This window comes from Pinus tabuliformis, chromosome 6 (genome assembly GCF_031772625.1).
Source record: "Pinus tabuliformis cultivar Carrire ecotype Pingquan chromosome 6, CPIR1, whole genome shotgun sequence".
Lineage (NCBI taxonomy): Eukaryota > Viridiplantae > Streptophyta > Pinopsida > Pinales > Pinaceae > Pinus > Pinus tabuliformis.
Window position 1 is genome coordinate 76,198,672 of NC_142292.1, and position 16,260 is coordinate 76,214,931.

Below are 16,260 nucleotides of genomic sequence, written 5' to 3' on the forward strand. Positions count from 1 at the left end.
CAACCAAGGATAATGACATTTCTCCATTCTTATTTATTGTAATGCTAAACACATATTTGTTGGTGATGATAGTTCTAGTGTTGTAGGGTTTGGAACAGTTCAAGTAGAGCTTTGACCTCACTAAGTTGTGATAAACGATTTAAACAAACTTAATCATGCCCAAGCTACTGAAATAGTTGATGATATTACGAGGTTGTGTAAGTTTGACAACTATGGTTCATCACTTTTCTTATAGGTTTTATTGCTCATAGTGATAACTTGAGTAAAATTTGGCATGAGCGATTTGGTCATCTAAATTATTGCTCACTATAACGACTATGTAATCAAAATATGATGACTGGCTTTGCTTTCATTTCTTGTAGAGATGGTGTTTTTGTTGGTTGTGTTTGCGACAAACATCATTGGAACATTTTGACAAATGTGCCTCTTGGCATGTCTCATCCCATTTGGAGTATGTTCACAATAATTTGTGTGGTCCACTTTCTCCTTCCTTCTTTAGATTCAAGTAGTTCTTAATTTTCATTCATAACTTTTCTAGATGCACTTGGGTTTTATTTTTATAACTCAAGATTGAGATTTTTGACTTTTTTTTTGCCTATAACGCCTTGGTAGACACATAATGTTGACATCAACTGCAAAGATTAAGAAAAAATAATGGGGGTGAATATGTCAACAACAAATTCACAATTTACTGCATTGCATAGGGAATTCAAATGCAACATATTGTTGCATATGCACCACAACAGAATGGTTTTGTTGAAAGAAAGAATCATACATTAAAAGAAATTGCTAATTTTTTGATATTCACAATTTACTGCATTGCATAGGGAATTCAAATGCAACATACCGTTGCATATGCATCACAACAAAATGGTTTTGTGGAAAGAAAGAATCATACATTAAAGGAAATTTCTAATTTTTTGATTCAAATTTCAATCCAAGTGATTAAGTCTTCATTATTGGGCGAAACAATCAATTGTGCTAATTACATAGTAAATCTCACTTCCACAAAGACTTTTAATGACACAACATTGAAAGAAGCATGAGCTAACATTAATTTAGATGTAAGCTATCTCTCTATCCTTGGTAGTGTAGCATGGGCTCGCATCCCTCATGAAAAAGGGAATTATAGCCTATAAATGAGAAGTGTATTTTTGTTGGATAGATTGAAGATGTAAAATGTTATAGACTTCTTCAACTTCACTCCAATCAAATAATCATTGGAATAGATGTTAAATTTGTTGAAAATCTCTAGGTATGTGAGCCTAATTCGGTGGTTGTGTCTTGTTTGGCATGTGAGCCATCCTCAACATTTGCGCCACCTTCTGTTCTATTCTAGTTTCTTCTTCGAAAGATGACAATGAGGACGAAAATCCACCTTTTCTTGCATAACTTCCTCAAGATGAGTCCATTAAACATGAACTTGCTCTAGCACCACAACTTCCTCGATGGGTTTGTTCAACATGAGAATTAGTTGGTGACCTTGGCAATGACCCTATAGATTGACATTGTACTGTTTCATAGTTATAGGGAGCCTCCTCCCTTTTGGCACAAGTTTTAGAAACTCATGTTCTAGAAACATCTGTAGATATTTTAGGCCATCCAGATTGGGAAACAATAATGAATGAAGAATATTGTTTCTTGATGGTGAATGATACTCGAGACTTTGTACCTCTTCCAAAATAAAGAACACTTGTTAGATGTAAATGAGTGTATACAACTAAGTACACATTAAATGGAAGTGTTGAAAGGCACAACTTGGTTAGTTGTTGAAGGATTCACTCGAGTTGAGGAATTGACTACAATGAAACCTTTGAGCTTTTTGCCAAATTGAATTCCATTGCCTTGTTCTAGCCCTTGTTGCTTCACATGGATGGGAGGTATATTAGATGGATATTAAAGCTGCCTTCTTGCATGGGGATTTGTAAGAATAAATCTATATGGAACAACTTTTTGGCTATGTTTAGAGTTAATTTGGCCTTGTTTGTTGCCTTAAGAAATCTCTCTATGGTTCTAAACAAGCTCCTCAAGATTGGTATGATAAAATGGACATCGACTTCTTTAGATGTCACATTGCCATTTCTATTTCCAAATCATGCCTGTGATGTTCTTAACCACTTTCACATGGAAGATTGTAAATCAACCCCTTTCCCTTTCAAATTGGAGTCAAACTTGCTACTTGTTGTCGATGCGACAAACACCCTCCAGAATTTTGCCTACACTTGAATTTTGGAGCCTACCGTGGATCTTGCGATCGACTTTTCTGTAGTCACTTCTAGCTTTGATTATTCTTTGAGCTCCCATTTGGACTATAAGTGTCGAAGTCACTTGCTCACACATGCTCAATCTGTAATGAATTAATGAGCGTACTTCTTCACGCAAGCTCGAATAAACCTAGCACAATCTATCAAGACAGTGCTTGCGCTATGTTCAATCCATGTCGACAGTCAGTGCACACTGGCGTTGACAATTTCTCGCTTCTAGCTGCGTTTGTACTTATATTTTTGTGAGTTTTACCAACTATCGCTTTTGCCCACCCTTGCTTTTGCGAGTGTCGTTTTCATACTTTTGACTGTCGCTTTTGCTTGCGCTCACTTTAATTAGTGTCGTTTTCCTGTTATCTTCACTCTAGCATGTGTTGTTTTCATTGTCGTTCACATATCACAAGTGTCGTTTGCACTTTTCTTGTCATATCGCAAGTGTTGTTTGCACTTTTCTTGTCATATCGCAAGTGTCGTTCGCACTTTTGTTGTCATATCACAAGTGTTGTCTATTGGTGTGGGAACTGTCACTTATCGCGTAAAGTGGAGTTTTGGCTTGTTTCAAGGGGCAATCTTTGTGATAATGAGTTCTTCTTATCATGTAGACATGTTTCACACTCATTTCGAAAATTTCAAGCACTGCCGCACAAGTTTTGTCGCTTTCATTGCAAAGTCTATCTTTTGTGTTGCACTTGGTAGGAGTCGTTGCAAAGTTTTTCATTGAGGAAGGTATGTTCATATTTTCCGAGTGTTCCTTGTTGTGTTGTAAAGTGATCTAAGTGTGTGATCATGCTCAAAGTCTCTCTCTTGCTCATCTTCATCTCATTGATCCACCTTGGTGCAATTGGGAATATCCCTCGATTGGGCCACTCAGCCTCATTTTGCCTAGGCCTGAACTGCACTTTGCGCAATCCCAACCCTTAAGCAACACCCTTGTCCCTTGGCACTTCGCAATTCGCAGTCTCTGCCTTCCAGGACTGCACACTAAGCAATCACAGTGCTCAAGCTCAGCGTTTGGTCTCCAAAACTGCGTAATCTCTCTCTTGCCCAATCAGTGTGAGGTCTAATTGGGACTTCACATCTGGGAGACCCCCTTGGTTGACGGATTTGCAGCACTGTCAACACTACCACATGCATGCACTACACCTAAAGTTGATGACACATTGTACCATTAGTTAGTTGATAGTGTCTTATATTTGACTCATACTCGTCTTGATTTTTCTTTTGTTGGCTTGTCGTTAGCTATCTGCAAATGCCACATGAAAGTCATTGGAAAGCAATGAAAAGGATATTGTGGTATATTCAAGGTATAGTTCAATTTGGGATAGATTACAATTTCAGGGGACTCCTTTGTTGGCTATTTCATTGGCTATTTCATTGATTCACCGTGTTGGTGCTCTTGATGATAGGAAGTCGTTATAACTTATGTTTTCAAGTGTTGGTTTTGGACATGTCGCATGAACTTGTAAAAAGTAGTAGGCTATTGCTTTTGTAGCAGGCTATTTCTCTTTCTTCACTAGAAACAAAGTATCGAACGATGGTTAATGCAATCCAAGAAGTCTTGTGGCTTCGAAAAATCTTCCCAGAGTTTGGATTCCAGTTTCAAAATCCGACCACCCTACCATCAAGCTCGCCAAAGATTCAATTCAACATTAGTGCAACAAACACATTAAGCTACAAATTCACTGCTTTAGAAAGCTCATCCATGGTCAATGTATTGAAGTTCTCTTTTGCTCTACAGATGACCAAGTTGCTGACATTTTCACAAAGTCTCTTATAGGAGTGAAGTTTTCAAAATATGATCTATGTTAGGTTCTTAGGAAGTTATCATTAAGCGAGGATATGTTCTAATGGTTCCTTCCTCCTCTTATTATGTTACCTTTGTATATACTTGAATCCTATTCCAAGTCCCTTCTCAAGGGGGGATGTTAGGATATTTAGACACGTAGGAGTTAGTTATGTTCAACTTGCTCTAATGTCTCTTTTAGGTAAAAGTGTGCTTCTTAGTGTGTTTCTTTAGTATGCGTTAGTTGCGTTGTAATCCAATGTTCATGATATGGTCTAGACATAGAGTGATTCGACGACTCATCTTCTTTTAGATACTAATGGCTATTGCTTTGTGGCTTAACCATCGATTAGTCCATGATTTCTATTTAAAGAGCATGGAGGGTTATCACTGATGATTTTTTACGAAAACTCTTATCTGATTTTGTTTTTATTTTTTAATTAAAAAAATGCATGAAGTGGTCACATTGGCTAGGATTATGGATTCATTTTCTCATAAACAATATTGCCATTATGATCTTTGAATTGGTTGTATGAGACGCTGTTGAAGGTGTTTGTCCTTTATGAAATATCTCGTTTTCTCAAACAAGGGACAAAATGAAAGGATAAATAATAAATGTGGGGACATGATTTTTGAATTTTCTAGAATTTTTACCACCCAAACACTTTCTTTCTATAATAAAGTCCTAAAGAACAAGTAGAACCTTAGGGGCACTATAAAGGGGTTAGCCATTATCACCACTACAATTTCTTCATTTAGTTTTAGCCAACTCTTCTATGACACAAGGGATTATCCCCATGAAACACTAATTATAATAAATGATAGTAACCAGGAATATTGGTAAGATTTGGGTGGACAAATTTGATTTCTCTTTTATCCTTAGTGCATTTGAGATTTGGTTACAACAAAATAAAAATTGATTTTATATCTTTTTCGTGGGTGGTTGAGAGGTAGATTAATCCCTAAAACAATGTTTGGCATTTGAAGTCAATAGTGCAACATCATTGGGTTGTTTTCTCATAATAGAAGGACAATATGAGGTGGGGATAATCAAGAAGAAGCTACCTTTACTTTGTTTTCCACTAATGCAAAAAGTTACTTTTGAAAACCCTAATAAAGGATAACTCCTAAGCTTGCTTGAGGGCCTATAACAAGGAAAGGTAAATTGATATAATATTAACACTTCCAACGTTAAGCATAAAGATGGTTGAAGGAGGAATAACCCATGGTTGATTACTTTTAAAGAGGAGCAATGTTGCGGAGGTTTTTGTTGTTCATAACACATTACGTGCATGCAACTTCCATTATTGATGTTTAGTAAAGTAGATCTCGGAACAATTGTCTTGAACTTTGGTAACCTTAAAGAGCCTTCAACAATATAATTCAATGGTTTGCACAAACTTTTAACAACAATAAAAATGGTAGATGGGAAGTGGGGATGCAATATTTCTCAATTTCAAAGGATGTTTCAAAACAAATTTGTTTAGGCATGTAAAATCATCATGAGGATCTTTTGAGCCCTCATTATATGGTGCACTCAAAACAATCTCAAGAATGTGTCAATATGGGAAAGATAGAAGATTGGTCCTCTAATCCAACAAGGAAGATATGAATAGGTGATAAGAATATGCCCAAAATAGCCAAAATGGTTAAGGTGCCCTCTCCAAAGCTGCAACTTGCCATCCATGGTACTGCTAAGAATATGCCCAAAATAGTGAAAACGGTTAAGGTGCTCTGTCCAAAGCTCCAACTTGCCCTCCATGGTACAATTACCATCCTAGATTGGGACAACTTTAGATCCATGAATGAGGGTGGTACAAGACCACATGCTAGCATAGATTCAGTGCAAGGTCCTCTAGGTAAGTAGTATATCCAAAGACTAATGGGATGCCTTTATCAAATTGGCAACATATGATGGTCAAATCTCAATAAATGTCCCATATAGCAAAGATGAAAGTAGTGCTTCATACAAGTGCATATTCAAGCATCTAGCGAACACCTCTTGAGGTTTGAAAGGTCCATGCGAGGGTGCACATCCATCAATATGAAATTGCATGAGAAGTCCTCTAATGTATTTGTAGGACGGTTGATTCGCATAGAAACAAGTGCAAAAGGGGACTGCTATCTCCAAGTGATTAGTGAACATGTTGAATGTTACATAACAGTGCTAGAAATCCACACACAACCTAGGGCTCTCCATAAGCAAGGTGATGATAGACAACGATTGATTGATTGATTAGACATGTGCAAAATGAGGATTGCACCATAAAATGAGCAACATGACATGATATCAATCCATAGAGGGGAGAAGTATGTGTCATCTTGCAAGAATGCCCAACGAAAATCAACCAATGATATTTCAATCCCCAAGTTAGGCAATCTAGGGGCCAACATGGAAGCTAGACAAATGTTCAAGCGAACAGCTCCCATTAGAATGCCTACAAAGTGGTCAAAATGTAAACTCTCCCAACGGAAACCACACCATTAAATTGTGCACGAGTAATAGGCCTTTGATTAGTGTGATAAAATGCCAAATGGAAGATAATCTATGGTGAACAAGCAACTGCCTGGGAAACTGCCATCTAGAAATAAGATACTACAACGCAGCCTGGTTGGGCAGGGTATTCAAGCTGGTATATGTTGTCATACAATGTGAGCCGGTAACATAGTCATGCAACCTCAAACACACTCAAAACTCCATTCCTTCTTTTTGCTGAAGAAGTGTTTTCTAAGACCTATTTGAAAGTGTGGAACTTCTGCTCTTGGTTTTAGACTTAAAATGATCACTTCTGGAGCTACATGCGCTGTTATGCTACTACGAGGTTGGTGTTTTTGGTGTTATACGTTGGATCTGAGTCATTGCTTTTGTCAAATTTACTCCATGAAATTTTGAAATTTGTTGAATCTCATGGGCAGACAAATAAATTCGTTTAAATCCAAAGGTCAGTTAAATGAAGTCTGGAAAGTGCTGATTAAGTTCATCTAAATTTGGATTAATTTGAAGTTTAATATATATTTCTGTTAATATAATGCCCAGTTTTATCACATTGTTTGTGATTTTTTTTTGTTATATTTATTTTTCTTCTAAAATCATTGTCATCAAATACGACCATGGGTGTTGGCTGTTGGGAGATTTGCCTAGTCTATTGGGAAGCTTAGAAGTGAAATTGTGAGTGGGCTAGCCATGATCATTGAAATCCTTAAGCAGCTTGATTGGACCTTCCAACCAAGGCCAGAATTGTGGGGTCCTATTAAGCACAAAAGTACATTTGAGCCCTGAGCTCAAAATAAGAAAGTATGGGTTCCTCCATTTTGAAGATGCAGATCCTTCATTATGTGTGGAAGAATTGTGAATCGAGGTTGTTAAATGTAACCAATTAACATTTAAGCTCAAGTCAAATTGTCCTTGATAATGTTCTCTATGTATTTACCTAAGTTACTATGATTTAATTCTGGGTCCGGATACAGATCCATTAAAATTTTGAAATGCAGGAATACGTATATGACATTGAAAAGGCTGGTGCAAACAATCTAAATATGTTTATATGCTTCAAAAAAAATAAATTTATGGAAAAATATTTTAATTATATATATTTTTTTTAATTATTTATATAAATATATAAAGAATAGTTTACCTAATATATTAAGTATTTATTAAGTTAATATGCATACAGCTTAAGGATTAGACACATACACACATGTTGATGGGTACTAAATATATTTATATACCTGAAAAAAATTAAATCTATGTAAAAATAATTTAATTATTTAATTTTTAAAAATTATTTATATAAATATATAAAGGATATCAATCTAATACATCAATTATATATTAAGTTAATATGTATACAGCTTAAGGATTACACACACAAACATGCACACACATTGATGGCTACTATCACTTATGTGATATATATACATCAATTAATTTTGGTTATAGAACTTTGTTTTGTAATGTTACTGAAGTTAAAATGTACAATATAGTATGAAAGTAATGGCCTGAGTTCCATTTATTTTGAATTTATACCTGTTTCATCACGATTTGGGTTATAAATAATTCATTGTGTAGATAAGAACCAGGATTGCTGTGGCATGATTTCAGTTAGAAACAAATTGTGGTGTAGAGACCTCTTAAATTGTGGGCTGTGGTGCAACAATGAATCTAAGTTTATTAATTTACATATCAATAACTTTTAACTCATATTGGATTGTGTCTACACTTAGCAGTTAGCCCTTCCTTTGTCATCCTAAGGAATAATCCCCATCACGATTCTGTTTCTGTGATTCTTGATTTCTGTGAGTTTTGAAAGCAACCTTGACATGCAAGGGCTCCACGATATAACAAAACCATCCATTGATGATTGGAATCAGTGTTGAAGGACTCCTAGTTTATTGCTCACAAAGTTTTGCAGTTTCCAAACTTCTGAAAATTTATGGAAAGAATCATAGGCAGGTCCAAATCTGGATCAGTTCTGGGGATCTGTGCATCCACCCCGAAGGGTGGATGGATTTGGTCAAATAGTATATTATAATCCATGATTTATACTTTTTGTTAGGACATAAAAGACTTCTTGTATATCCTGATCGTTTAGTGAGTAATGTTGTATTTTCTCTTGTAATTGGGATTTAATGGATAGTGTGTTAACATTGTTTCCAATTTTTTGTACAGACGGACTGGGAGGGTGGTTACTTCCCTCTAACAATTCATTTCAGTGAGGATTACCCAAGTAAACCTCCAAAATGCAAGTTCCCTCAAGGGTTTTTTCATCCTAATGTTTACCCATCAGGAACTGTTTGTCTCTCTATCCTTAATGAGGACTCTGTAAGTATTTTGTTTATACCTTTGGTTGTGTTATTAATACTTTTGAACTAACTTTTAGTGTGCATTGAATGTTTGTAATGTGTCTATGGTTTTATCTACAGGGGTGGCGGCCAGCCATTACTGTGAAGCAAATTCTGATTGGTATTCAAGACCTTTTAGATCAACCAAATCCATCTGATCCGGCACAAACAGATGCCTACCAACTTTTTATCCAAGTAAGAAATTTTATCACTATTTGTGTTGTATTTTCTGAGATTTCTTCTAGTCTGTTTTTCCTATATGGAGATACTATTAGTAGTTACCTGCATGAAATTTAACTTCATGTTTTGAATTAATGGTTGAATAGTCCGGGGCTAGTTTAAAGTGTAGATGTGTGATATCTACTCTTTCAGTACTATTTTCAAAATATCTTTCAACTCATGGAATATGATATACACCACAGTGAATATAACATAATTCAGGATGTTATTTTTTATAGATAAATTAAGATTATTAGAATATATTTTTCTTTTCCATGGAAAACCTTTGCGAGAACCCTTGTGGTCCTCCATGATCCATGGATGGTAAGTGGGGTAAACCATCACACCTGATTATGAGCCTAGTCATGAGGGGATCAAGAGAATTGAAATCATTACCTCCCCAACTTCGTTAAGATTTTATTAAATTATTTCTCTATCAGGGTTTTAATATTATTTATATTAATATATTTCATTTGAGCTGTTGAATCATTTAATCTTGATATAATTCCAATGTATTGTTAACAATGTTGTTTGTGAGAACATACAATATTGAAAGAAGCATGGATCTATCGCTGCCTTTGGTTAACTTCTCCAATTGGGGTGCTAAGCAATTGTCATTATCTAATCACCAATCTTTATTCCTCATATTAGTTGGAGTCTGCCATAGATCCATTGACATTTAAAAAGTAAGAAACAAGAATTACATTTGAGTCAGCAGCCAATAGTCATTCGAGTCAACAACCCACAGTCAACATCTCAGCTATCAACAGCTCTATTATCTCAGTGGATTATTTTTCTTGATATTAGAGGAATTTTTATTGCAAATCAATCAGATTAGTAATATGCCATTATTTACAGTGTACACCATCAAGGATCATACCTCTATGCTCATCTTAAATTGGACAATAGTTATTACAACTACTGCACAGAAGAACTGATTGAAACATTCTCCTGTTAATGCTAAGTATCAGCAGTGCTATATAAAGGCATCTTTTAATTCATAACTCAATTATATATATTTTATTTTATAACTCAATTATATATATTTTAATTCATAACTCAATTATATATAAATTAATTCATAATATATTTTAATTCATAACTCCATTATATATATTTTAATTCATAACTCAATTATATATATTTTAATTCACAAGTCAATTATATATATTTTAATTCATAACTCAATTATATATATTTTAATTCATAACTCAATTATATATATTTTAATTTATAACTCAATTATATATATTTTAATTCATAACTCAATTATATATATATTGGTCTTGGATATCTCTTAGGTTGAGCCTTTTTTTGGAAAAAAAAACTCTATTGACTCTACTACATTTGACATCAACAACATTTCTCTGCTTGCAATGGAATTCTCCTTGGGTTGAAGTTGACAGTGAATAGTTGACTTGTATTGATGTTGATTTGACCCAACATTTGACATTCACTTGCCAAGTTTAATCGAGGATTGAACTTTATTAAGAAAGGGATACTTCTACCGACAGGAAGTTGAATTATCAGGACACGTTTGACAGATGCTACTAAATAATTTTCTTTTACTAGGAGAGGATTGAGAAACTCTCCTTTGCATTTATGTTGTTAAAATTTACCCTTGACCCGCACTTGGCCTTGTTATGCTTGCAACCTATATTAAGCACAGGGTTTTATGAACTCAAGGAGCATGCCTAATAGGGTTTGATTTTATGTCATCATCACAACTATCACTGCCCCATGTTGTTATAACATGGTCTTCTCTAGATGGGACATGAGAGTTCTCTTGCCTAAGTTCTCATATCTTATGTACAGGCATCTATGTTGTTGAAATTCACCCTTGACCCATGCCTGGCCTTCTATTGCTTGCAACATGAAGTAGCACAGGCTTTTATAAATTCACCGACCCTGTATAATACGGTTTTCCAGCTTATGTCATCATTACATCAATAATTTTCTTGTCACGAGACTGTGGTCTGCTGCAGATGTTGCAATCGTTTGCAATTAAAATTAGTAAATGTAACAATTAAATTTAGAATGGGGAGTTGGAGTGAGAACATTTTACAGAAACACAAATAGAGGTAGTTTGAACTGGTCTATAACTTTTAATTTTGATATGTCATTCTTGGAATTGTAAATATTTTCTTATTATTTGAATTTCCTTCTAAGATGCTTGTAGCTGAGCTTCCCTAATAAAGCTAAAACTAGATTTTGGTATTGTTATTTTGACAAGTTGATACTGTTGATGCTTCATGGTTTGCATGCCATGGTATAGGTAAGCTTATCCCTTAGTTTCAGGGTGTTCGTCAGTTATTGTGGTAATTATTTCATTGCTTATGATACAAATTTGCAGTAAGAATCTTGTAGCTGATAGGAATTGCACATTGCACATGTAAATCATATCCTATAAACATAATTTGCAGGTCGTCATTGTTTTTATGTATATAATCCATTGGTCCATATTGGTTTATGTGTGTGGATGTTGTTCATGACAAACAAATAGAGACGCTTAAGCAAAGTACCAATTTATATCAAAGACGTTAGAATATTCTTTGGGTATCAGAGCAATTCTTAATATGTGGAAAATTGTGAGGCATATTACTGGTCAAAATGAGAAGCTAGGATTGGCAATTGAACTCAAGTAAGAAAAAATGGGTAAATATTTACTTTGTTGGACATGGAAACTAATGTTAGAAGACAAGCAAAGACCCAAGTCCATATCTTGATCGATATCAACATGTTTACCAGTGCAGACAGGTTGACAGGGAAACTGGGTGACAAATAGTATAGTTATCTAAAATTCAATGATTGCAAGAGACGTGACAGTGATGAAGAAAGTTACTGGTACTCGAATCCAAACAAACAATTGGTCAACTTGTTGTAATTTCAAGTTGTGGAAGACACCTTTGATCCCAAATTGTCATTTGAAGTTGAGATTAATGTACTGGGATGCATTAAGTTAGCCATGCTTAGTGGATAAGGTATGTTGGAATGCATATTATTCCCATGTTTAGCTGCTAATTAAACAGGGTCGCTCTCTACTAAAATATAATAATATTCAACTCACCAGACACCAAGAATAAAGGTTTTAGAGTTGAGGTTTGGTGAGGTATTTGCTATCCAGCTTTCTTGTCTGCTGTCAGAGACAGGCTCTAAGAAGAGCCATAAATTTAGTGGTATGTGCTTGGTGTACGAGTCAGATGAGATGTATAAATGCTTCTGTTGATTGTTTGGACCTGGTCAATGTAGAGATTGTCAGTGTTCAAAACCCTCTAGTCTTCTGAAGTAGAATACAAATTCCTATATTAATTGTTTAGCTTTCTTCAACAGGCAGTTGAAAAATGCGTGGCTATCTCAACGTCTATTAGCTAGGAATTTTGTGTGGTCACATGTGATAAAGAGTTTTTAAAATAAATGTCTGAAAATTATATAGGTGGTTAATGTTAGCCTTTAAACACGAGTCCACGGTGACTAGTAATTTTAAATAAGCATTTGTTGAAGTAATAAATTATAACTGTAAATTATGGGTTTCTGGCAAGTTAGAAGCTGACTTTGGTTTTAATGCCTAGTCTTATTCAACTATAATGTCATCCGAGTTGGAAAGTCTACACTTTGATTTTGAGAGTATATTTTGAGAGGTTTAGAATGCCACTAGGATAGATACAGTTTAGTGTTGGAGTATGACTACAACATACTGGCCTAATGCAGTGTACTAAGTGAACATTATTACAAGTGGCTGTAATATTTAATAAGTATAGACATGGACGATTAAACCTTGTCCTTCTATGCAACTACCTAGAAATCGAATAAAAGGGAATTGATGTCAATGTAATATTCTACAGTATAGTAAAGGAACATTATATAACTGGCTTTAATATTTAATAGCGATAGACGTTAAGTTTAATAGTTATAATTAAGAAAAGGCACTAGGCTTATGCAACCATCTCTGAACTAAGTAAAAGAGAATTGATGTCAATGTACATGTTGGCTCCAACAGTAAGCATACATGCATGTAATGTAATAAAGCAACATTATATAAGTGGCTTTAATATTTAATGATGATAGACATATAAGCATACATGCATGTAATGTAATAAAGCAACATTATATAAGTGGCTTTAATGTTTAATGATGATAGACATAAGTTTAATAGGTGTAATTAAGGAAACGTAGTTGGGTCATGCAACTATCTGTGAACAAAATAAAAGAGAGTTAATGTCAATGTAGATGATATCTCCAATATTAATAAAAATACTGGATTTCATACCTGTTGTCACTATTTTTTGTTTTATGCATAGTCAATTTCATAACATTTAGAAGTATAAGACAGTTACTAAGCATAGGTTTATTGCTGTGTAACTTCCTGATTGGTTTGCTTAGAGGTAATGAAACTATTTTTAAGACGTTTAGAGTCTAGACTTGAACGTATGGAGGCAAGCCAAACATTTCATTGAAGGATGAACTGGATGATGGATGGTATTTCTACCAATCCTGTTTTGGACAGAATAGATGGAATTTACAAACTGGCCTAGGAAAGTTGATAGATTGATCTTTTATGCCCGGAAAATGGAGGCTGCTGGTACAAGTTTTTGGGCAGAATGCTGCAATGTATTTGTTTGATCTTTTATGCCCGGAAAATGGAGGCTGCTGGTACAAGTTTTTGGGCAGAATGCTGCAATGTATTTGTTTGAAGAAAACAAATTGTGTTGGATACCTTTGCCTGTAAAAGCATTAAATATGCGTTTTCAGATTACAACTGTTGAGTGATGTCTTAGGTTGGTATTGTGTCAGTAGTTCTGAAAATATTATCCAATGTTTTATCCAGAATTCAGTGTAGTAGTACTCATGTTTAGTCCAGAAGACACATAAGTAAGAAGTGAAGTGCTTCTATTCCTATTCTTATTCAGATTTGAGAGCTTGAGCTCTGAGGAATATTCTGGAAACAAAGCAAATATCATACACTACTAACTTACCGTGATGCACCCTGCCCCCATGAGTTTCCCTAAAAATTTGGGTGTGCTCCCACAGTGACCCTGTTGTGTGTCTCACTGCTCCAATGTCCCCCCATCCCAGAAACTTGGTGGAACATGGTTAACAACCCAAATATCTCATGTAATATGTGGAATGTGAAACGATGGCAATGATTAAATCTCAATCATTATTGATATCTGCAACAAGTTTTCATCCAGGAAATGCTGTGCTATTTATGGCTACAAATGTTGATGCGGGCTTAGGTTGATTTGCATTGATCAATTATGTAGTTACGCTTACGAAGGCTTTACTGGTTAAAAAGTGTAGCTTTGTATAGTGGCTCTTCCTTGTGGATTGCATAGATTTCCTCTGAAGTAGTGGGAAACAATGATGTGGCTAGAGAGTGATCAGAGAATTGAAGGAACTCATTCATCCAAATTTCTAATGTGAGCATCTAAATCCATTTTAATGATCAAATACTTGATGCTATTGTATCTAAATCATACATTTTCTCGTTTGAGTTTCTAATGTGAGCACCTAAATCCATTTTAATTATTAAATATACAATGCTATGGTAACTGAATCATATATGTTCTCAATTTTGATTTCATTTTTAAATGTAAATATGTATCTCTTTTTTTTTTTTTGTGTTGCCACTTGAGAGCAAATAGTGTCATCATATAGCTGTACTAGTTCATCAGATTCATTGAAGATTTATAGCTAATAGGTGTTACTGTTTACACGGTTTGGGTTGAAGTTTGGACTGGAGTTTCAGTTCATACTGCACTTAAATGTTTACGTGAAAAATGAGCATAAAATCTCAGAAGATATTTGAATGACCGAAAGGGAAGGTATTAAATGCTTAATCTACTTGGGTGAAAAAAAGGTTGTGAAAAATGGGAGATCAGTGAAAGTTAACTCAGTGATTATGTTATGAAACCAGCTCAAGAAAAGATAGAAAACATAGATCAACGCCTTAGAATTCAGCCTCATTGAGGGGGGCAACCTCTACATAAATGAACAATTCTTCGATGATACAAATGAAAAGACCTCCTTTCTATAGATGGGAGTCTAAGGGGTCATAACATAATCAGAGCCAAATAACAATAATAATGTAAGGGCACAATACTAGTGTAGGGGCCTAACAGATTAACTGAAAATTGTTAGACATGCATCTTATTATATGTAGTCTTGGCCATTTTCAGTGGTGTGGAACAGAGCTCAATGTGCTATTCTCAATGTGCCACAGCTTTACCATCTTTGAACTCTACAAACTTTAAAAATATGCAGCCCGATAACATTTAGCTCGTGGAAAACAAATGTATCAATCAACATATACTCGTTTTCTGGTGCTATATAGTATGACAACTCTATTTGTTGTGCTTGTGTTTTTACTTTCAACTAGTAATAAAGTGAATTCATATTTCTTTGACTCAGGATCCCCCAGAATACAAACGAAGAGTTCGACAGCAGGCAAAACAATATCCACCTCCGGTGTGATGATTGGATAGACAATACCTTCTGCTAGTATCATGGGTTTGGATTTATAGACTATTGTTAAATCCAGGATGTAATGTTCACTGAAGTGAATGTAATGTTTGAAAAAGATATTGAAAAGATTATGTATCATAAACATCTGATTTTTGCTTGTCTGTGGAAGTTTTCTCCAACTGGATACTAGTTCACTCAATAAATGTAATTTTGGAGGGGTATTTCATCTCTTGTGGCTTTTAATTTGCTTTTACTTGCCTTAACGTTGCAGTAGACAATACGGTGATGTATTTGGTAGTTAATCATGGTTTTGTTGAAGCTTCCCATTGTCATTAATTGCTGCTTGTGCTTGGTTCTCATGGTTCTGATTCTAGTAATATGTAATCAAGTCGAGACTTTAATTGGTGTCATTCTACAGCTAAAATATGTTATGTAATGCGGGAGATATAAGCGAATTTTTTTTTTCTGTTAAATTGGATATGCATGTGGATATGCGTGTGCGTGTACATACCAGTGCGTGGACTTCAACTGTTTTTGCTCCTCACAAATCAAGGAAAATGTCGATTAATGGATCATCTATGTTCTCTTGAATGATGTTTTAAATGTTTGCATTTCTCGATTGAGAATACCATGTTGTTTGTATCAGGCTATTCTATTGCTGAACTAATTACCTTGTGTTTTCTTTTTAAG

At 34.9% G+C, this 16,260-nt stretch overlaps 1 protein-coding gene across 1 annotated transcript in view; it reads left to right on the plus strand.

Moving 5' to 3' along the window:
* The window catches only part of LOC149257330 (SUMO-conjugating enzyme SCE1-like), a 58,084-nt gene extending 42,293 nt beyond the window's left edge, over positions 1-15,791 (plus strand). The window contains exons 3-5 of the mRNA XM_089414023.1: positions 8,717-8,869; positions 8,971-9,084; positions 15,517-15,791. Coding sequence (XP_089270149.1) covers positions 8,717-8,869; positions 8,971-9,084; positions 15,517-15,579 — 330 coding nt within the window. The 3' untranslated portion in view covers positions 15,580-15,791. The remainder of the gene's footprint in view (positions 1-8,716; positions 8,870-8,970; positions 9,085-15,516) is intronic.
* Positions 15,792-16,260: the final 469 nt, after the last annotated feature.